The 20,339-nt window shown below is 60.6% G+C and overlaps 1 protein-coding gene across 19 annotated transcripts in view; it reads left to right on the top strand.

Moving 5' to 3' along the window:
* Positions 1–20,339, top strand: part of ank3b (ankyrin 3b) — an 878,328-nt gene that overhangs the window by 638,439 nt on the left and 219,550 nt on the right. For all 19 annotated transcript variants that reach the window (XM_085994929.1, XM_085994938.1, XM_085994933.1 and 16 more), the window contains one exon: positions 1,566–1,664. In XM_085994929.1, the coding sequence (XP_085851055.1) occupies positions 1,566–1,664 (99 nt within the window). The remainder of the gene's footprint in view (positions 1–1,565; positions 1,665–20,339) is intronic.

Here is a 20,339-nt window from a genome sequence, read left to right as displayed (position 1 = left end):
ACTTAACTGGGTGTAAATAGTGGGGGGTTATGGTCTGACCTTATAACTGGGAGTGCTCGAGGTGGCAGTGGTGGGGGCATGCGGGGGGGGGTGGTGGGGGAGCGAGTAGGATACTACAAATGGCTCCAGTACCCCTAAGTTAGGGAATGGAAAAATCAGCTGGTATTTCCCACTCCTAATCACAATCCAGTGGAAATGTACGTACGTATCGAGTTCAGCTGTGAAGGGCAGGTCCAGCAGTCGAATAACCTGCTGGCACTCGGAGTTAGAGCTTGCACATAAAGAATAGCCATTGGTTCAAGATGTAGAGGGGCTGCTGGTGGTCATCAAGCACAGTCCAGCCAATGCCGTCAGGAGAGGGGAGAAGAGTTAAATTATGAGGACATGTTGCATAGACTAGGTTTGTATTGCCTTGAGTAAAGATGATTAAGGGGTGATCCAATTGAGGTGTTTAAGATGATTAAAGGATTTGATAGGGAACACAGCGAGAAACTATTTCCTCTGGTGGGGGAGTCCAGCACAAGGGGGCGTAACCTTAAAATTAGAGCTCGGCCATTCAGGGATGAAGTTCTTCATGCAAAGGGTAGTGGAAATCTGGAAAACTCTATCCCCCAAAAAGCTGTTGAGGCTGGAGGTCAATTGAAAATGTCAAAACTGAGATTTTGTTGGTATGGATATTAGGGGTTACAGAACCAAGGCGGGTAAATGGAGTCAAGATACAGATCAGCCATGATCTAACTGAATGGCGGAACAGGTTTGAGGGGCTGAATGGCCAACTCCTGTTCCTATGTTCCCAGAAAGTTGAGGGGGGGATGTTTGAGCAGCCTGGTATTCAATCCAGCTCAGTGCCAAATGTGAAGGTCATTGGAGGGAGGAGTGAGGAAAAAACCCGGCTCCTGGCAAAACAGTTTCACGGAGAACTGGAAAAAAATACAGCCGAGTATCTAATGTAAAACATGCCGGCAGACGCAGTGAATGTCGGTGTGCCCGTTTTGCAAGACCTGGTGTCCTAGCACGGCAAAGCGGGTATGAGAATTGGGAGCGGAGGTCACCAGAAATCTTGGGGCGGGGTGGGGGGGGGGCACCACAAATTGGCCCGCTGCCCTCCACTTGTCCAATGCACACTCTCGATGAGGGAGGCCCTGCACCAGGAGTCTGCCTTTGTCCGACAGCCAAGGCTGCAATGAAGGCGAATGACTGCAGCACTTCAGTTAGCGGCTCTATAGTGGATACTTGTTCTGGTTTGCTTGCTGTAGTGTCCGCACTTGTACAAATGAGTTGAAAGCTCATTGTAAATATACGGATAATGCTAATTATTCTACTTTAGAGTGCATTTTGCTCTAGGGTATCAGAGCACTGAACAAGGAACTGTCAGCAACATTTGACTGAGGGTCTTTTTGTTGTACGCATGGCTGGTTGATATTAAAGAAAATGACTGCTCTGTCGATTTAAAATAATAATACACTTTCCCATTGTGAGGTGTCAGCAGTTGCTGCATTTCTGCAAATGGTTGCTCTGTTACGTGTACATGTCACACTGATTGAAAGGATTGGTGTTATCCTCAGAATGACATCACTCCACTGCACGTAGCCTCGAAGAGAGGGAATGCCAACATGGTTAAGTTGTTGCTGGACCGAGGATCGCAAATTGAAGCCAAGACCAGGGTAAGTCTGCAGCTCCAAATGGCAGTTTCCACAAACCAATCCCAACAGAACGCAGCGGATGTGCATTTTAAAAGCATAACAAAGGCAAGCGAGTTGTGCGTCTGCGTAGAACACACTCGTTCCACCTTGACAATTTTCTTGAAAAATCACCACCCAAATTTTTTCCACGCCGGTGGTTAGTCCCAGTGACTGATCACCGATCAGTGCCAGTGGTGGGTCCCCTGGTTAGTCCCAGTGATTGATCACCGATCTGTACCAGTGTTGGGTCCCCTGGTTAGTCCCAGTGACATGATCACCGATCAGTGATAGTGCTGTACTGAGAGAGTGCAGTACTGAGGGAGCGCAGTACTGAGGGAGCGCAGTACTGAAGGAGCGCAGTACTGAGGGAGCGCTGCACTGAGGGAGTGCAGTACTGAAGGAGTGCAGTACTGAGGGAGTGCTGCACTGAGGGAGCGCTGCACTGAGGGAGTGCTGCACTGAGGGAGCATGTACTGTGGGAGCGAGTATTGAGGGAGCAAGTACTGAGGGAGCGCAGAACTGAGGGAGCGCTGCACTGAGGGAGGGCGGTACTGAGGGAGCGCGGCACTGAGGGAGCGCTGTACTGAGGGAGCGCTGTACTGAGGGACCGCGGTACTGAGGGAGCGCGGTACTGAGGGAGCGCGGCACTGAGGGAGCGCGGCACTGAGGGAGCGCGGCACTGAGGGAGCGCTGCACTGAGGGAGCGCTACACTGAGGGAGCGCTGCACTGGGTGCGCAGCACTGAGGGAGCGCTGCACTGAGGGAGCGCTGCACTGAGGGAGCAAATACTGAGGGAGCGCTCCATTGAGGGAGCGCTGCATTGAGGGAGCGCTACACTGAGGGAGCGCTGCACTGGGAGCACTGCACTGAGGGAGCGCTGCACTGAGGGAGCGCTACACTGAGGGAGCGCTGCACTGGGTGCGCAGCACTGAGGGAGCGCTGCACTGAGGGAGCACGGTACTGAGGGAGCGCTGCACTGAGGGAGCGAATACTGAGGGAGCGCTGCACTGGGAGCGCTGCACTGAGGGAGCGCTGCACTGAGGGAGCGCTACACTGAGGGAGCGCTGCACTGGGAGCGCAGCACTGAGGGAGCGCTGCACTGAGGGAGCGCAGTACTGAGGGAGCGCTGCACTGAGGGAGTGAATACTGAGGGAGTGAATACTGAGGGAGCGAATACTGAGGGAGCGAATACTGAGGGAGCGCTCCATTGAGGGAGCGCTGCACTGAGGGAGCGCTCCATTGAGGGAGCGCTGCACTGAGGGAGCGCACCATTGAGGGAGCGCTGCACTGAGGGAGCGCTGCACTGAGGGAGCGCTGCACTGAGGGAGCGCGGCACTGAGGCAGCGCTGCACTGAGGGAGCGCTGCACTGAGGGAGCGCAGTACTGAGGGAGCGAGTACTGAGGAAGCGAGTGCTGAGCGAGCGCAGTACTGAGGGAGCGCAGTACTGAAGGAGCGCAGTACTGAGGGAGCGCAGTACTGAGGGAGCGCAGTACTGAGGGAGCGCTGCACTGAGGGAGCGCTGCACTGAGGGAGCGCTGCACTGAGGGAGCGCAGTACTGAGGGAGCGCAGTACTGAGGGAGTGCAGTACTGAGGGAGCACTGCACTGGGGGAGTGCAGTACTGAAGGAGCGCAGTACTGAGGGAGCGCTGCATTGAGGGAGTGCAGTACTGAAGGAGTGCAGTACTGAAGGAGTGCAGTACTGAAGGAGTGCAGTGCTGAGGGAGCGCAGTACTGAAGGAGCGCAGTACTGAGGGAGCGCTGCACTGAGGGAGTGCAGTACTGAAGGAGTGCAGTACTGAGGGAGTGCTGCACTGAGGGAGCGATGCACTGAGGGAGTGCTGCACTGAGGGAGCATGTACTGAGGGAGCGAGTACTGAGGGAGCAAGTACTGAGGGAGCGCAGAACTGAGGGAGCGCTGCACTGAGGGAGCGCGGTACTGAGGGAGCGCTGCACTGAGGGAGCGCAGTACTGAGGGAGTGCAGTACTGAAGGAGTGCAGTACTGAGGGAGCACTGCACTGAGGGAGTGCAGTACTGAAGGAGCGCAGTACTGAGGGAGCGCTGCACTGAGGGAGTGCAGTACTGAAGGAGCGCAGTACTGAGGGAGCGCTGCATTGAGGGTGTGTAGTACTGAAGGAGTGCAGTACTGAGGGAGTGCAGTACTGAGGGAGCGCAGTACTGAGGGAGCACAGTGCTGAGGGAGCGCAGTGCTGAGGGAGCGCAGTACTGAAGGAGCGCAGTACTGAGGGAGCGCTGCACTGAGGGAGTGCAGTACTGAAGGAGTGCAGTACTGAGGGAACGCTGCACTGAGGGAGCATGTACTGAGGGAGCGAGTACTGAGGGAGCAAGTACTGAGGGAGCGCAGAACTGAGGGAGCGTACTACTGAGGACGTGCAGTACTGAGGGAGCGCTGCACTGAGGGAGCGCTGCACTGAGGGAGCGTGTACTGAGGGAGCGCGGTACTGATGGAGCGCTGCACAGAGGGAGCGCAGTACTGAGGGAGCCCTGCACCGAGGGAGTGAGTACCGAGGGAGTGCAGTACCGAGGGAGTGCTGCACTGAGGGCGTGCGGTACTGAGGGAGTGAGTACTGAGGGAGTGAGTACTGAGGGGTGCAGTACTGAGGGAGTGCTGCACTGAGGGAGTGCTGCACTGAGGGAGTGCAGTACTGAGGGACGGCTGCACTGAGGGAGTGCTGCACTGAGGGAGTGCTGCACTGAGGGCGTGCGGTACTGAGGGAGCGAGTACTGAGGGAGCGAGTACTGAGGGAGTGCAGTACTGAGGGAGCGAGTACTGAGGGAGTGCAGTAGTGAGGGAGCGAGTACTGAAGGAGTGCAGTACTGAGGGAGTACAGTACTGAGGGAGTGCTGCACTGAGGGCGTGTGGTACTGAGGGAGCGAGTACTGAGGGAGTGCAGTACTGAGGGAGTGCAGTACTGAGGATGTGCAGTACTGAGGGAGCGAGTACTGAGGGAGTGCGGTACTGAGGGAGTGCGGTACTGAGGGAGCGCGGCACTGAGGGAGCGCGGCACTGAGGGAGCGCGGCACTGAGGGAGCGCGGCACATAGGGAGCTCTGCACTGAGGGAGCGACTACTGAGGGAGTGCGTTACTGAGGGAGTGCTGCACTGAGGGAGTGAGTACTGAGCGACTGCTGCACTGAGAGACTGCTGCACTGAGGGAGTGCTGCACTGAGGGAGCGAGTACTGAGGGACTGCTGCACTGAGGGAGTGCTGCACTGAGGGAGCGAGTACGGAGGGACTGCTGCACTGAGGGGCTACTGCACTGAGGGAGCGTGTACTGAGGGAGCGTGTACTGAGGGAGCGTGTACTGAGGGAGCGAGTACTGAGGGAGCGAGTACTGAGGGAGTGCTGCACTGAGGGAGTGCTGCACTGAGGGAGCGCAGTACTGAGGGAGCGCTGCACTGAGGGAGCGCTGCACTGAGGGAGCGCTGCACTGAGGGAGCGAGTACTGAGGGAGTGCTGCACTGAGGGAGCGCTGCACTGAGGGAGTGCTGCACTGAGGGAGTGCTGCACTGAGGGAGCGAGTACTGAGGGAGTGCTGCACTGAGGGAGTGCTGCACTGAGGGAGCGTGTACTGAGGGAGCGTGTACTGAGGGAGCGTGTACTGAGGGAGCGAGTGCTGAGGGAGCGAGTACTGAGGGAGTGCTGCACTGAGGGAGCCCTGCACTGAGGCAGTGCGTTACTGAGGGAGTGCTGCACTGAGGGAGCGCTGCACTGAGGGAGCGAGTACTGAGGGAGCGAGTACTGAGGGAGTGCAGTACTGAGGGAGTGCTGCACTGAGGGAGTGCTGCACTGAGGGAGTGCTGCACTGAGGGAGTGCGTTACTGAGGGAGCGCTGCACTGAGGGAGCGAGTACTGAGGGAGCGAGGACTGAGGGAGTGCTGCATTGAGGGAGTGCTGCACTGAGGGAGTGCGTTACTGAGGGAGCGCTGCACTGAGGGAGTGAGTACTGAGGGAGCGAGGACTGAGGGAGTGCTGCACTGAGGGAGTGCTGCATTGAGGGAGTGCGTTACTGAGGGAGTGCTGCACTGAGGGAGTGCTGCACTGAGGGAGCGAGTACTGAGGGAGTGCTGCACTGAGGGAGCGAGTACTGAGGGAGTGCTGCACTGAGGGAGCGCTGCACTGAGGGAGCGAGTACTGAGGGAGCGAGTACTGAGGGACTGCTGCACTGAGGGAGCGAGTACTGAGGGAGTGCATTACTGAGGGAGCGAGTACTGAGGGAGTGCAGTACTGAGGGAGCGAGTACTGAGGGAGTGCAGTAGTGAGGGAGCGAGTACTGAAGGAGTGCAGTACTGAGGGAGTACAGTACTGAGGGAGTGCAGTACTGAGGGAGTGCAGTACTGAGGGAGCAAGTACTGAGGGAGTGCGGTACTAAGGGAGCGAGTACTGAGGGAGTGCAGTACTGAGGGAGTGCAGTACTGAGGGAGTGCAGTACTGAGGGAGCAAGTACTGAGGGAGTGCAGTACTGAGGGAGCGAGTACTGAGGGAGTGCGGTACTGAGGGAGCGCGGCACTGAGGGAGCGCGGCACTGAGGGAGCGCAGCACTGAGGGAGCGCGGCACTGAGGGAGCGCGGCACTGAGGGAGCTCTGCACTGAGGGAGCGAGTACTGAGGGAGTGCATTACTGAGGGAGTGCTGCACTGAGGGAGCGAGTACTGAGGGACTGCTGCACTGAGGGAGTGCTGCACTGAGGGAGCGAGTACGGAGGGACTGCTGCACTGAGGGACTACTGCACTGAGGGAGCGTGTACTGAGGGAGCGTGTACTGAGGGAGCATGTACTGAGGGAGTGCTGCACTGAGGGAGCGCAGTACTGAGGGAGCGCTGCACTGAGGGAGCGCTGCACTGAGGGAGCGCAGTACTGAGGGAGCGCTGCACTGAGGGAGTGCTGCACTGAGGGAGCGAGTATTGAGCGACTGCTGCACTGAGAGACTGCTGCACTGAGGGAGTGCTGCACTGAGGGAGCGAGTACTGAGGGACTGCTGCACTGAGGGAGTGCTGCACTGAGGGAGCGAGTACGGAGGGACTGCTGCACTGAGGGACTACTGCACTGAGGGAGCGTGTACTGAGGGAGCGTGTACTGAGGGAGCGTGTACTGAGGGAGCGAGTACTGAGGGAGCGAGTACTGAGGGAGCGCTGCACTGAGGGAGCGAGGACTGAGGGAGTGCTGCACTGAGGGAGTTCTGCATTGAGGGAGTGCGTTACTGAGGGAGTGCTGCACTGAGGATGCAAGTACTGCGGGAGTGAGTACTGAGGGAGTGCTGCACTGAGGGAGCGCTGCACTGAGGGAGTGCTGCACTGAGGGAGCATGTACTGTGGGAGCGAGTATTGAGGGAGCAAGTACTGAGGGAGCGCAGAACTGAGGGAGCGCTGCACTGAGGGAGGGCGGTACTGAGGGAGCGCGGTACTGAGGGAGCGCTGTACTGAGGGAGCGCTGTACTGAGGGAGCGCGGTACTGAGGGAGCGCGGTACTGAGGGAGCGCGGCACTGAGGGAGCGCGGCACTGAGGGAGCGCGGCACTGAGGGAGCGCTGCACTGAGGGAGCGCTACACTGAGGGAGCGCTGCACTGGGTGCGCAGCACTGAGGGAGCGCTGCACTGAGGGAGCGCTGCACTGAGGGAGCAAATACTGAGGGAGCGCTGCACTGAGGGAGCGCTACACTGAGGGAGCGCTGCACTGGGTGCGCAGCACTGAGGGAGCGCTGCACTGAGGGAGCACGGTACTGAGGGAGCGCTGCACTGAGGGAGCGAATACTGAGGGAGCGCTGCACTGGGAGCGCTGCACTGAGGGAGCGCTGCACTGAGGGAGCGCTACACTGAGGGAGCGCTGCACTGGGAGCGCAGCACTGAGGGAGCGCTGCACTGAGGGAGCGCAGTACTGAGGGAGCGCTGCACTGAGGGAGTGAATACTGAGGGAGTGAATACTGAGGGAGCGAATACTGAGGGAGCGAATACTGAGGGAGCGCTCCATTGAGGGAGCGCTGCACTGAGGGAGCGCTCCATTGAGGGAGCGCTGCACTGAGGGAGCGCACCATTGAGGGAGCGCTGCACTGAGGGAGCGCTGCACTGAGGGAGCGCTGCACTGAGGGAGCGCGGCACTGAGGCAGCGCTGCACTGAGGGAGCGCTGCACTGAGGGAGCGCAGTACTGAGGGAGCGAGTACTGAGGAAGCGAGTGCTGAGCGAGCGCAGTACTGAGGGAGCGCAGTACTGAAGGAGCGCAGTACTGAGGGAGCGCAGTACTGAGGGAGCGCAGTACTGAGGGAGCGCTGCACTGAGGGAGCGCTGCACTGAGGGAGCGCTGCACTGAGGGAGCGCAGTACTGAGGGAGCGCAGTACTGAGGGAGTGCAGTACTGAGGGAGCACTGCACTGGGGGAGTGCAGTACTGAAGGAGCGCAGTACTGAGGGAGCGCTGCATTGAGGGAGTGCAGTACTGAAGGAGTGCAGTACTGAAGGAGTGCAGTACTGAAGTAGTGCAGTACTGAGGGAGCGCAGTACTGAGGGAGCGCAGTGCTGAGGGAGCGCAGTGCTGAGGGAGCGCAGTGCTGAGGGAGCGCAGTACTGAAGGAGCGCAGTACTGAGGGAGCGCTGCACTGAGGGAGTGCAGTACTGAAGGAGTGCAGTACTGAGGGAGTGCTGCACTGAGGGAGCGCTGCACTGAGGGAGTGCTGCACTGAGGGAGCATGTACTGAGGGAGCGAGTACTGAGGGAGCAAGTACTGAGGGAGCGCAGAACTGAGGGAGCGCTGCACTGAGGGAGCGCGGTACTGAGGGAGCGCTGCACTGAGGGAGCGCAGTACTGAGGGAGTGCAGTACTGAGGGAGTGCAGTACTGAGGGAGCACTGCACTGAGGGAGTGCAGTACTGAAGGAGCGCAGTACTGAGGGAGCGCTGCACTGAGGGAGTGCAGTACTGAAGGAGCGCAGTACTGAGGGAGCGCTGCATTGAGGGTGTGTAGTACTGAAGGAGTGCAGTACTGAGGGAGTGCAGTACTGAGGGAGCGCAGTACTGAGGGAGCACAGTGCTGAGGGAGCGCAGTGCTGAGGGAGCGCAGTACTGAAGGAGCGCAGTACTGAGGGAGCGCTGCACTGAGGGAGTGCAGTACTGAAGGAGTGCAGTACTGAGGGAGCGCTGCACTGAGGGAGCATGTACTGAGGGAGCGAGTACTGAGGGAGCAAGTACTGAGGGAGCGCAGAACTGAGGGAGCGTACTACTGAGGACGTGCAGTACTGAGGGAGCGCTGCACTGAGGGAGCGCTGCACTGAGGGAGCGTGTACTGAGGGAGCGCGGTACTGATGGAGCGCTGCACAGAGGGAGCGCAGTACTGAGGGAGCCCTGCACCGAGGGAGTGAGTACCGAGGGAGTGCAGTACCGAGGGAGTGCTGCACTGAGGGCGTGCGGTACTGAGGGAGTGAGTACTGAGGGAGTGAGTACTGAGGGGTGCAGTACTGAGGGAGTGCTGCACTGAGGGAGTGCTGCACTGAGGGAGTGCAGTACTGAGGGACGGCTGCACTGAGGGAGTGCTGCACTGAGGGAGTGCTGCACTGAGGGCGTGCGGTACTGAGGGAGCGAGTACTGAGGGAGCGAGTACTGAGGGAGTGCAGTACTGAGGGAGCGAGTACTGAGGGAGTGCAGTAGTGAGGGAGCGAGTACTGAGGGAGTGCAGTACTGAGGGAGTGCAGTACTGAGGATGTGCAGTACTGAGGGAGTGCGGTACTGAGGGAGTGCGGTACTGAGGGAGCGCGGCACTGAGGGAGCGCGGCACTGAGGGAGCGCGGCACTGAGGGAGCGCGGCACATAGGGAGCTCTGCACTGAGGGAGCGACTACTGAGGGAGTGCGTTACTGAGGGAGTGCTGCACTGAGGGAGTGAGTACTGAGCGACTGCTGCACTGAGAGACTGCTGCACTGAGGGAGTGCTGCACTGAGGGAGCGAGTACTGAGGGACTGCTGCACTGAGGGAGTGCTGCACTGAGGGAGCGAGTACGGAGGGACTGCTGCACTGAGGGGCTACTGCACTGAGGGAGCGTGTACTGAGGGAGCGTGTACTGAGGGAGCGTGTACTGAGGGAGCGAGTACTGAGGGAGCGAGTACTGAGGGAGTGCTGCACTGAGGGAGTGCTGCACTGAGGGAGTGCTGCACTGAGGGAGCGAGTACTGAGGGAGTGCTGCACTGAGGGAGTGCTGCACTGAGGGAGCGTGTACTGAGGGAGCGTGTACTGAGGGAGCGTGTACTGAGGGAGCGAGTGCTGAGGGAGCGAGTACTGAGGGAGTGCTGCACTGAGGGAGCCCTGCACTGAGGCAGTGCGTTACTGAGGGAGTGCTGCACTGAGGGAGCGCTGCACTGAGGGAGCGAGTACTGAGGGAGCGAGTACTGAGGGAGTGCAATACTGAGGGAGTGCAGTACTGAGGGAGTGCTGCACTGAGGGAGTGCTGCACTGAGGGAGTGCTGCACTGAGGGAGTGCGTTACTGAGGGAGCGCTGCACTGAGGGAGCGAGTACTGAGGGAGCGAGGACTGAGGGAGTGCTGCATTGAGGGAGTGCTGCACTGAGGGAGTGCGTTACTGAGGGAGCGCTGCACTGAGGGAGTGAGTACTGAGGGAGCGAGGACTGAGGGAGTGCTGCACTGAGGGAGTGCTGCATTGAGGGAGTGCGTTACTGAGGGAGTGCTGCACTGAGGGAGCGAGTACTGAGGGAGTGCTGCACTGAGGGAGCGAGTACTGAGGGAGTGCTGCACTGAGGGAGCGCTGCACTGAGGGAGCGAGTACTGAGGGAGCAAGTACTGAGGGACTGCTGCACTGAGGGAGCGAGTACTGAGGGAGTGCATTACTGAGGGAGCGAGTACTGAGGGAGTGCAGTACTGAGGGAGCGAGTACTGAGGGAGTGCAGTAGTGAGGGAGCGAGTACTGAAGGAGTGCAGTACTGAGGGAGCAAGTACTGAGGGAGTGCGGTACTAAGGGAGCGAGTACTGAGGGAGTGCAGTACTGAGGGAGTGCAGTACTGAGGGAGCAAGTACTGAGGGAGTGCAGTACTGAGGGAGCGAGTACTGAGGGAGTGCGGTACTGAGGGAGCGCGGCACTGAGGGAGCGCGGCACTGAGGGAGCGCAGCACTGAGGGAGCGCGGCACTGAGGGAGCGCGGCACTGAGGGAGCTCTGCACTGAGGGAGCGAGTACTGAGGGAGTGCATTACTGAGGGAGTGCTGCACTGAGGGAGCGAGTACTGAGGGACTGCTGCACTGAGGGAGTGCTGCACTGAGGGAGCGAGTACGGAGGGACTGCTGCACTGAGGGACTACTGCACTGAGGGAGCGTGTACTGAGGGAGCGTGTACTGAGGGAGCGTGTACTGAGGGAGTGCTGCACTGAGGGAGCGCAGTACTGAGGGAGCGCTGCACTGAGGGAGCGCTGCACTGAGGGAGCGCAGTACTGAGGGAGCGCTGCACTGAGGGAGTGCTGCACTGAGGGAGCGAGTATTGAGCGACTGCTGCACTGAGAGACTGCTGCACTGAGGGAGTGCTGCACTGAGGGAGTGCTGCACAGAGGGAGCGAGTACTGAGGGACTGCTGCACTGAGGGAGTGCTGCACTGAGGGAGCGAGTACGGAGGGACTGCTGCACTGAGGGACTACTGCACTGAGGGAGCGTGTACTGAGGGAGCGTGTACTGAGGGAGCGTGTACTGAGGGAGCGAGTACTGAGGGAGCGAGTACTGAGGGAGTGCTGCACTGAGGGAGTGCTGCACTGAGGGAGCGCAGTACTGAGGGAGCGCTGCACTGAGGGAGCGCTGCACTGAGGGAGCGCTGCACTGAGGGAGTGCTGCACTGAGGGAGTGCTGCACTGAGGGAGCGAGTACTGAGGGAGTGCTGCACTGAGGGAGTGCTGCACTGAGGGGGCGTGCACTGAGGGAGCGTGTACTGAGGGAGCGAGTGCTGAGGGAGCGAGTACTGAGGGAGTGCTGCACTGAGGGAGCCCTGCACTGAGGCAGTGCGTTACTGAGGGAGTGCTGCACTGAGGGAGTGCTGCACTGAGGGAGCGCTGCACTGAGGGAGCGAGTACTGAGGGAGCGAGTACTGAGGGAGTGCAGTACTGAGGGAGTGCTGCACTGAGGGAGTGCAGCACTGAGGGAGTGCTGCACTGAGGGAGTGCGTTACTGAGGGAGCGCTGCACTGAGGGAGCGAGGACTGAGGGAGTGCTGCACTGAGGGAGTTCTGCATTGAGGGAGTGCGTTACTGAGGGAGTGCTGCACTGAGGATGCAAGTACTGCGGGAGTGAGTACTGAGGGAGTGCTGCACTGAGGGAGCGAGGACTGAGGGAGTGCTGCACTGAGGGAGTGCTGCACTGAGGGAGCGAGTACTGAGGGAGCGAGTACTGAGGGAGCGAGTACTGAGGGAGCGAGTACTGAGGGAGTGCTGCACTGAGGGAGTGCTGCACTGAGGGAGCGAGTACTGAGGGAGTGCTGCACTGAGGGAGTGCTGCACTTAGGGAGCGAGTACTGAGGGAGTGCTGCACTGTGGGAGCGCTGCACTGAGGGAGCGAGTACTGAGGGAGTGAGTACTGAGGGAGTGCTGCACTGATGGAGTTCTGCACTGAGGGAGCGAGTGCTGAGGGAGTGCTGCACTGAGGGAGCAAGTACTGAGGGAGCGAGTACTGAGGGACTGCTGCACTGAGGGAGCGAGTACTGAGGGAGTGCATTACTGAGGGAGCGAGTACTGAGGGAGTGCTGCACTGAGGTAGTGCTGCACTGAGGTAGTGCTGCACTGAGGTCGTGCTGCACTGAGGTCGTGCTGCACTGAGGGTGCGCTGCACTGAGGGAGCGCTGCACTGAGGGAGTGCGTTACTGAGGGAGTGCGTTACTGAGGGAGTGCCGCACTGAGGGAGCGAGTATTGAGGGAGTGTTGCACTGGGGGAGTGCTGCACTGAGGGAGTGCTGCACTGAGGGAGCGAGTACTGAGGGAGCGAGTACTGAGGGAGTGCTGCACTGAGGGAGTGCTGCACTGAGGGAGCGTGTACTGAGGGACTGCTGCACTGAGGGAGCGCTGCACTGAGGGAGCGCTGCACTGAGGGAGCGTGTACTGAGGGACTGCTGCACTGAGGGAGCGCTGCACTGAGGGAGCGCTGCACTGAGGGAGCGTGTACTGAGGGACTGCTGCACTGAGGGCCTGCTGCACTGAGGGACTGCTGCACTGAGGGAGCGCTGCACTGAGGGAGCGCTGCACTGAGGGAGCATGTACTGAGGGACTGCTGCACTGAGGGACTGCTGCACTGAGGGAGCGCTGCACTGAGGGAGTGCTGCACTGAGGGAGCGTGTACTGAGGGACTGCTGCACTGAGGGACTGCTGCACTGAGGGAGCGCTGCACTGAGGGAGTGCTGCACTGAGGGAGTGCTGCACTGAGGGAGCGTGTACTGAGGGACTGCTGCACTGAGGGACTGCTGCACTGAGGGACTGCTGCACTGAGGGACTGCTGCACTGAGGGACTGCTGCACTGAGGAGGCAAGTACTGAGGGAGCGCAGTACTGAGGGAGCGCAGTACTGAAGGAGCGCAGTACTGAGGGAGCGCAGTACTGATGGAGCGCAGTACTGAAGAAGCGCAGTACTGAGGGAGCGCTGCACTGAGGGAGCGCTGCACTGAGGGAGCGCTGCACTGAGGGAGCGCAGTACTGAGGGAGCACTGCACTGAGGGAGTGCAGTACTGAAGGAGCGCAGTACTGAAGGAGCGCAGTACTGAGGGAGCGCTGCATTGAGGGAGTGCAGTACTGAAGGAGTGCAGTACTGAAGGAGTGCAGTACTGAAGGAGTGCAGTACTGAGGGAGCGCAGTACTAAGGGAGCACAGTACTGAGGGAGCGCAGTGCTGAGGGAGCACAGTGCTGAGGGAGTGCAGTACTGAAGGAGTGCAGTACTGAGGGAGCGCTGCACTGAGGGAGCGCTGCACTGAGGGAGTGCAGTACTGAAGGAGTGCAGTACTGAGGGAGTGCTGCACTGAGGGAGTGCTGCACTGAGGGAGTGCTGCACTGAGGGAGCATGTACTGAGGGAGCGAGTACTGAGGGAGCAAGTACTGAGGGAGCGCAGAACTGAGGGAGCGCTGCACTGAGGGAGCGCGGTACTGAGGGAGCGCGGTACTGAGGGAGCGCGGTACTGAGGGAGCGCTGTACTGAGGGAGCGCGGTACTGAGGGAGCGCGGCACTGAGGGAGCGCGGCACTGAGGGAGCGCGGCACTGAGGGAGAGCGGCACTGAGGGAGCGCTGCACTGAGGGAGCGCTGCACTGAGGGAGCGCTGCACTGAGGGAGTGAGTACTGAGGGAGCGAGGACTGAGGGAGTGCTGCACTGAGGGAGTGCTGCATTGAGGGAGTGCGTTACTGAGGGAGTGCTGCACTGAGGGAGTGCTGCACTGAGGGAGCGAGTACTGAGGGAGTGCTGCACTGAGGGAGCGAGTACTGAGGGAGTGCTGCACTGAGGGAGCGCTGCACTGAGGGAGCGAGTACTGAGGGAGCAAGTACTGAGGGACTGCTGCACTGAGGGAGCGAGTACTGAGGGAGTGCATTACTGAGGGAGCGAGTACTGAGGGAGTGCAGTACTGAGGGAGCGAGTACTGAGGGAGTGCAGTAGTGAGGGAGCGAGTACTGAAGGAGTGCAGTACTGAGGGAGTACAGTACTGAGGGAGTGCAGTACTGAGGGAGTGCAGTACTGAGGGAGCAAGTACTGAGGGAGTGCGGTACTAAGGGAGCGAGTACTGAGGGAGTGCAGTACTGAGGGAGTGCAGTACTGAGGGAGTGCAGTACTGAGGGAGCAAGTACTGAGGGAGTGCATTACTGAGGGAGCGAGTACTGAGGGAGTGCGGTACTGAGGGAGCGCGGCACTGAGGGAGCGCGGCACTGAGGGAGCGCGGCACTGAGGGAGCGCGGCACTGAGGGAGCTCTGCACTGAGGGAGCGAGTACTGAGGGAGTGCATTACTGAGGGAGTGCTGCACTGAGGGAGCGAGTACTGAGGGACTGCTGCACTGAGGGAGTGCTGCACTGAGGGAGCGAGTACGGAGGGACTGCTGCACTGAGGGACTACTGCACTGAGGGAGCGTGTACTGAGGGAGCGTGTACTGAGGGAGCGTGTACTGAGGGAGTGCTGCACTGAGGGAGCGCAGTACTGAGGGAGCGCTGCACTGAGGGAGCGCTGCACTGAGGGAGCGCAGTACTGAGGGAGCGCTGCACTGAGGGAGTGCTGCACTGAGGGAGCGAGTATTGAGCGACTGCTGCACTGAGAGACTGCTGCACTGAGGGAGTGCTGCACTGAGGGAGTGCTGCACTGAGGGAGCGAGTACTGAGGGACTGCTGCACTGAGGGAGTGCTGCACTGAGGGAGCGAGTACGGAGGGACTGCTGCACTGAGGGACTACTGCACTGAGGGAGCGTGTACTGAGGGAGCGTGTACTGAGGGAGCGTGTACTGAGGGAGCGAGTACTGAGGGAGCGAGTACTGAGGGAGTGCTGCACTGAGGGAGTGCTGCACTGAGGGAGCGCAGTACTGAGGGAGCGCTGCATTGAGGGAGCGCTGCACTGAGGGAGTGCTGCACTGAGGGAGTGCTGCACTGAGGGAGCGAGTACTGAGGGAGTGCTGCACTGAGGGAGTGCTGCACTGAGGGGGCGTGTACTGAGGGAGCGTGTACTGAGGGAGCGAGTGCTGAGGGAGCGAGTACTGAGGGAGTGCTGCACTGAGGGAGCCCTGCACTGAGGCAGTGCATTACTGAGGGAGTGCTGCACTGAGGGAGTGCTGCACTGAGGGAGCGCTGCACTGAGGGAGCGAGTACTGAGGGAGCGAGTACTGAGGGAGTGCAGTACTGAGGGAGTGCTGCACTGAGGGAGTGCAGCACTGAGGGAGTGCTGCACTGAGGGAGTGCGTTACTGAGGGAGCGCTGCACTGAGGGAGCGAGGACTGAGGGAGTGCTGCATTGAGGGAGTGCTGCACTGAGGGAGCGAGTACTGAGGGAGCGAGTACTGAGGGAGCGAGTACTGAGGGAGCGAGTACTGAGGGAGTGCTGCACTGAGGGAGTGCTGCACTGAGGGAGCGAGTACTGAGGGAGTGCTGCACTGAGGGAGTGCTGCACTTAGGGAGCGAGTACTGAGGGAGTGCTGCACTGAGGGAGCGCTGCACTGAGGGAGCGAGTACTGAGGGAGTGAGTACTGAGGGAGTGCTGCACTGATGGAGTTCTGCACTGAGGGAGCGAGTGCTGAGGGAGTGCTGCACTGAGGGAGCAAGTACTGAGGGAGCGAGTACTGAGGGACTGCTGCACTGAGGGAGCGAGTACTGAGGGAGTGCATTACTGAGGGAGCGAGTACTGAGGGAGTGCTGCACTGAGGTAGTGCTGCACTGAGGTAGTGCTGCACTGAGGTAGTGCTGCACTGAGGTCGTGCTGCACTGAGGTCGCGCTGCACTGAGGGTGCGCTGCACTGAGGGAGTGCTGCACTGAGGGAGTGCGTTACTGAGGGAGTGCGTTACTGAGGGAGTGCCGCACTGAGGGAGCGAGTATTGAGGGAGTGCTGCACTGGGGGAGTGCTGCACTGAGGGAGTGCTGCACTGAGGGAGCGAGTACTGAGGGAGCGAGTACTGAGGGAATGCTGCACTGAGGGAGTGCTGCACTGAGGGAGCGTGTACTGAGGGACTGCTGCACTGAGGGAGCGCTGCACTGAGGGACTGCTGCACTGAGGGAGCGCTGCACTGAGGGAGCGCTGCACTGAGGGAGCGTGTACTGAGGGACTGCTGCACTGAGGGCCTGCTGCACTGAGGGACTGCTGCACTGAGGGAGCGCTGCACTGAGGGAGCGCTGCACTGAGGGAGCATGTACTGAGGGACTGCTGCACTGAGGGACTGCTGCACTGAGGGAGCGCTGCACTGAGGGAGTGCTGCACTGAGGGAGCGTGTACTGAGGGACTGCTGCACTGAGGGACTGCTGCACTGAGGGACTGCTGCACTGAGGGAGCGCTGCACTGAGGGAGTGCTGCACTGAGGGAGTGCTGCACTGAGGGAGCGTGTACTGAGGGACTGCTGCACTGAGGGACTGCTGCACTGAGGGACTGCTGCACTGAGGGACTGCTGCACTGAGGAGGCAAGTACTGAGGGAGCGCAGTACTGAGGGAGCGCAGTACTGAAGGAGCGCAGTACTGAGGGAGCGCAGTACTGATGGAGCGCAGTACTGAAGAAGCGCAGTACTGAGGGAGCGCTGCACTGAGGGAGCGCTGCACTGAGGGAGCGCTGCACTGAGGGAGCGCAGTACTGAGGGAGCACTGCACTGAGGGAGTGCAGTACTGAAGGAGCGCAGTACTGAAGGAGCGCAGTACTGAGGGAGCGCTGCATTGAGGGAGTGCAGTACTGAAGGAGTGCAGTACTGAAGGAGTGCAGTACTGAAGGAGTGCAGTACTGAGGGAGCGCAGTACTAAGGGAGCACAGTACTGAGGGAGCACAGTACTGAGGGAGCGCAGTGCTGAGGGAGCACAGTGCTGAGGGAGTGCAGTACTGAAGGAGTGCAGTACTGAGGGAGCGCTGCACTGAGGGAGCGCTGCACTGAGGGAGTGCAGTACTGAAGGAGTGCAGTACTGAGGGAGTGCTGCACTGAGGGAGTGCTGCACTGAGGGAGTGCTGCACTGAGGGAGCATGTACTGAGGGAGCGAGTACTGAGGGAGCAAGTACCGAGGGAGCGCAGAACTGAGGGAGCGCTGCACTGAGGGAGCGCGGTACTGAGGGAGCGCGGTACTGAGGGAGCGCGGTACTGAGGGAGCGCTGTACTGAGGGAGCGCGGTACTGAGGGAGCGCGGCACTGAGGGAGCGCGGCACTGAGGGAGCGCGGCACTGAGGGAGAGCGGCACTGAGGGAGCGCTGCACTGAGGGAGCGCGGCACTGAGGGAGCGCTGCACTGAGGGAGCAAATACTGAGGGAGCGCTCCATTGAGGGAGCGCTGCATTGAGGGAGCGCTACACTGAGGGAGCGCTGCACTGAGGGAGCGCTGCACTGAGGGAGCGCTACACTGAGGGAGCGCTGCACTGGGTGCGCAGCACTGAGGGAGCGCTGCACTGAGGGAGCACGGTACTGAGGGAGCGCTGCACTGAGGGAGCGAATACTGAGGGAGCGCTGCACTGGGAGCGCTGCACTGAGGGAGCGCTGCACTGAGGGAGCGCTACACTGAGGGAGCGCTGCAGTGGGAGCGCAGCACTGAGGGAGCGCTGCACTGAGGGAGCGCGGTACTGAGGGAGCGCTGCACTGAGGGAGTGAATACTGAGGGAGTGAATACTGAGGGAGCGAATACTGAGGGAGCGAATACTGAGGGAGCGCTCCATTGAGGGAGCGCTGCACTGAGGGAGCGCTCCATTGAGGGAGCGCTGCACTGAGGGAGCGCTGCACTGAGGGAGCGCTGCACTGAGGGAGCGCGGCACTGAGGCAGCGCTGCACTGAGGGAGCGCTGCACTGGGTGCGCAGCACTGAGGGAGCGCTGCACTGAGGGAGCACGGTACTGAGGGAGCGCTGCACTGAGGGAGCGAATACTGAGGGAGCGCTGCACTGGGAGCGCTGCACTGAGGGAGCGCTGCACTGAGGGAGCGCGGTACTGAGGGAGCGCTGCACTGAGGGAGTGAATACTGAGGGAGTGAATACTGAGGGAGCGAATACTGAGGGAGCGAATACTGAGGGAGCGCTCCATTGAGGGAGTGCTGCACTGAGGGAGCGCTCCATTGAGGGAGCGCTGCACTGAGGGAGCGCTGCACTGAGGGAGCGCTGCACTGAGGGAGCGCGGCACTGAGGCAGCGCTGCACTGAGGGAGCGCTGCACTGAGGGAGCGCAGTACTGAGGGAGCGAGTACTGAGGAAGCGAGTACTGAGCGAGCGCAGTACTGAGGGAGCGCAGTACTGAAGGAGCGCAGTACTGAGGGAGCGCAGTACTGAGGGAGCGCAGTACTGAGGGAGCGCAGTACTGAGGGAGCGCTGCACTGAGGGAGCGCTGCACTGAGGGAGTGCTGCACTGAGGGAGCGCAGTACTGAGGGAGCGCAGTACTGAGGGAGTGCAGTACTGAGGGAGCACTGCACTGAGGGAGTGCAGTACTGAAGGAGCGCAGTACTGAGGGAGCGCTGCATTGAGGGAGTGCAGTACTGAAGGAGTGCAGTACTGAAGGAGTGCAGTACTGAATGAGTGCAGTGCTGAGGGAGCGCAGTACTGAGGGAGTGCAGTACTGAGGGAGCGCAGTACTGAGGGAGTGCAGTACTGAGGGAGCACTGCACTGAGGGAGTGCAGTACTGAAGGAGCGCAGTACTGAGGGAGCGCTGCATTGAGGGAGTGCAGTACTGAAGGAGTGCAGTACTGAAGGAGTGCAGTACTGAAGGAGTGCAGTGCTGAGGGAGCGCAGTACTGAGGGAGTGCAGTACTGAGGGAGCGCAGTGCTGAGGGAGCGCAGTGCTGAGGGAGCGCAGTACTGAAGGAGCGCAGTACTGAGGGAGCGCGGCACTGAGGGAGCGCGGCACTGAGGGAGAGCGGCACTGAGGGAGCGCTGCACTGAGGGAGCGCGGCACTGAGGGAGCGCTGCACTGAGGGAGCAAATACTGAGGGAGCGCTCCATTGAGGGAGCGCTGCATTGAGGGAGCGCTACACTGAGGGAGCGCTGCACTGAGGGAGCGCTGCACTGAGGGAGCGCTACACTGAGGGAGCGCTGCACTGGGTGCGCAGCACTGAGGGAGCGCTGCACTGAGGGAGCACGGTACTGAGGGAGCGCTGCACTGAGGGAGCGAATACTGAGGGAGCGCTGCACTGGGAGCGCTGCACTGAGGGAGCGCTGCACTGAGGGAGCGCTACACTGAGGGAGCGCTGCAGTGGGAGCGCAGCACTGAGGGAGCGCTGCACTGAGGGAGCGCGGTACTGAGGGAGCGCTGCACTGAGGGAGTGAATACTGAGGGAGTGAATACTGAGGGAGCGAATACTGAGGGAGCGAATACTGAGGGAGCGCTCCATTGAGGGAGCGCTGCACTGAGGGAGCGCTCCATTGAGGGAGCGCTGCACTGAGGGAGCGCTGCACTGAGGGAGCGCTGCACTGAGGGAGCGCGGCACTGAGGCAGCGCTGCACTGAGGGAGCGCTGCACTGGGTGCGCAGCACTGAGGGAGCGCTGCACTGAGGGAGCACGGTACTGAGGGAGCGCTGCACTGAGGGAGCGAATACTGAGGGAGCGCTGCACTGGGAGCGCTGCACTGAGGGAGCGCTGCACTGAGGGAGCGCGGTACTGAGGGAGCGCTGCACTGAGGGAGTGAATACTGAGGGAGTGAATACTGAGGGAGCGAATACTGAGGGAGCGAATACTGAGGGAGCGCTCCATTGAGGGAGTGCTGCACTGAGGGAGCGCTCCATTGAGGGAGCGCTGCACTGAGGGAGCGCTGCACTGAGGGAGCGCTGCACTGAGGGAGCGCGGCACTGAGGCAGCGCTGCACTGAGGGAGCGCTGCACTGAGGGAGCGCAGTACTGAGGGAGCGAGTACTGAGGAAGCGAGTACTGAGCGAGCGCAGTACTGAGGGAGCGCAGTACTGAAGGAGCGCAGTACTGAGGGAGCGCAGTACTGAGGGAGCGCAGTACTGAGGGAGCGCAGTACTGAGGGAGCGCTGCACTGAGGGAGCGCTGCACTGAGGGAGTGCTGCAC

The sequence above is a fragment of the Somniosus microcephalus genome, chromosome 8, assembly GCF_052327205.1.
Source record: "Somniosus microcephalus isolate GS21.2 chromosome 8, FLI_Smic_1.0, whole genome shotgun sequence".
NCBI lineage: Eukaryota > Metazoa > Chordata > Chondrichthyes > Squaliformes > Somniosidae > Somniosus > Somniosus microcephalus.
Note: the sequence above shows the minus strand (reverse complement) of the source record. Positions and strands in the feature narration are given on the sequence as shown.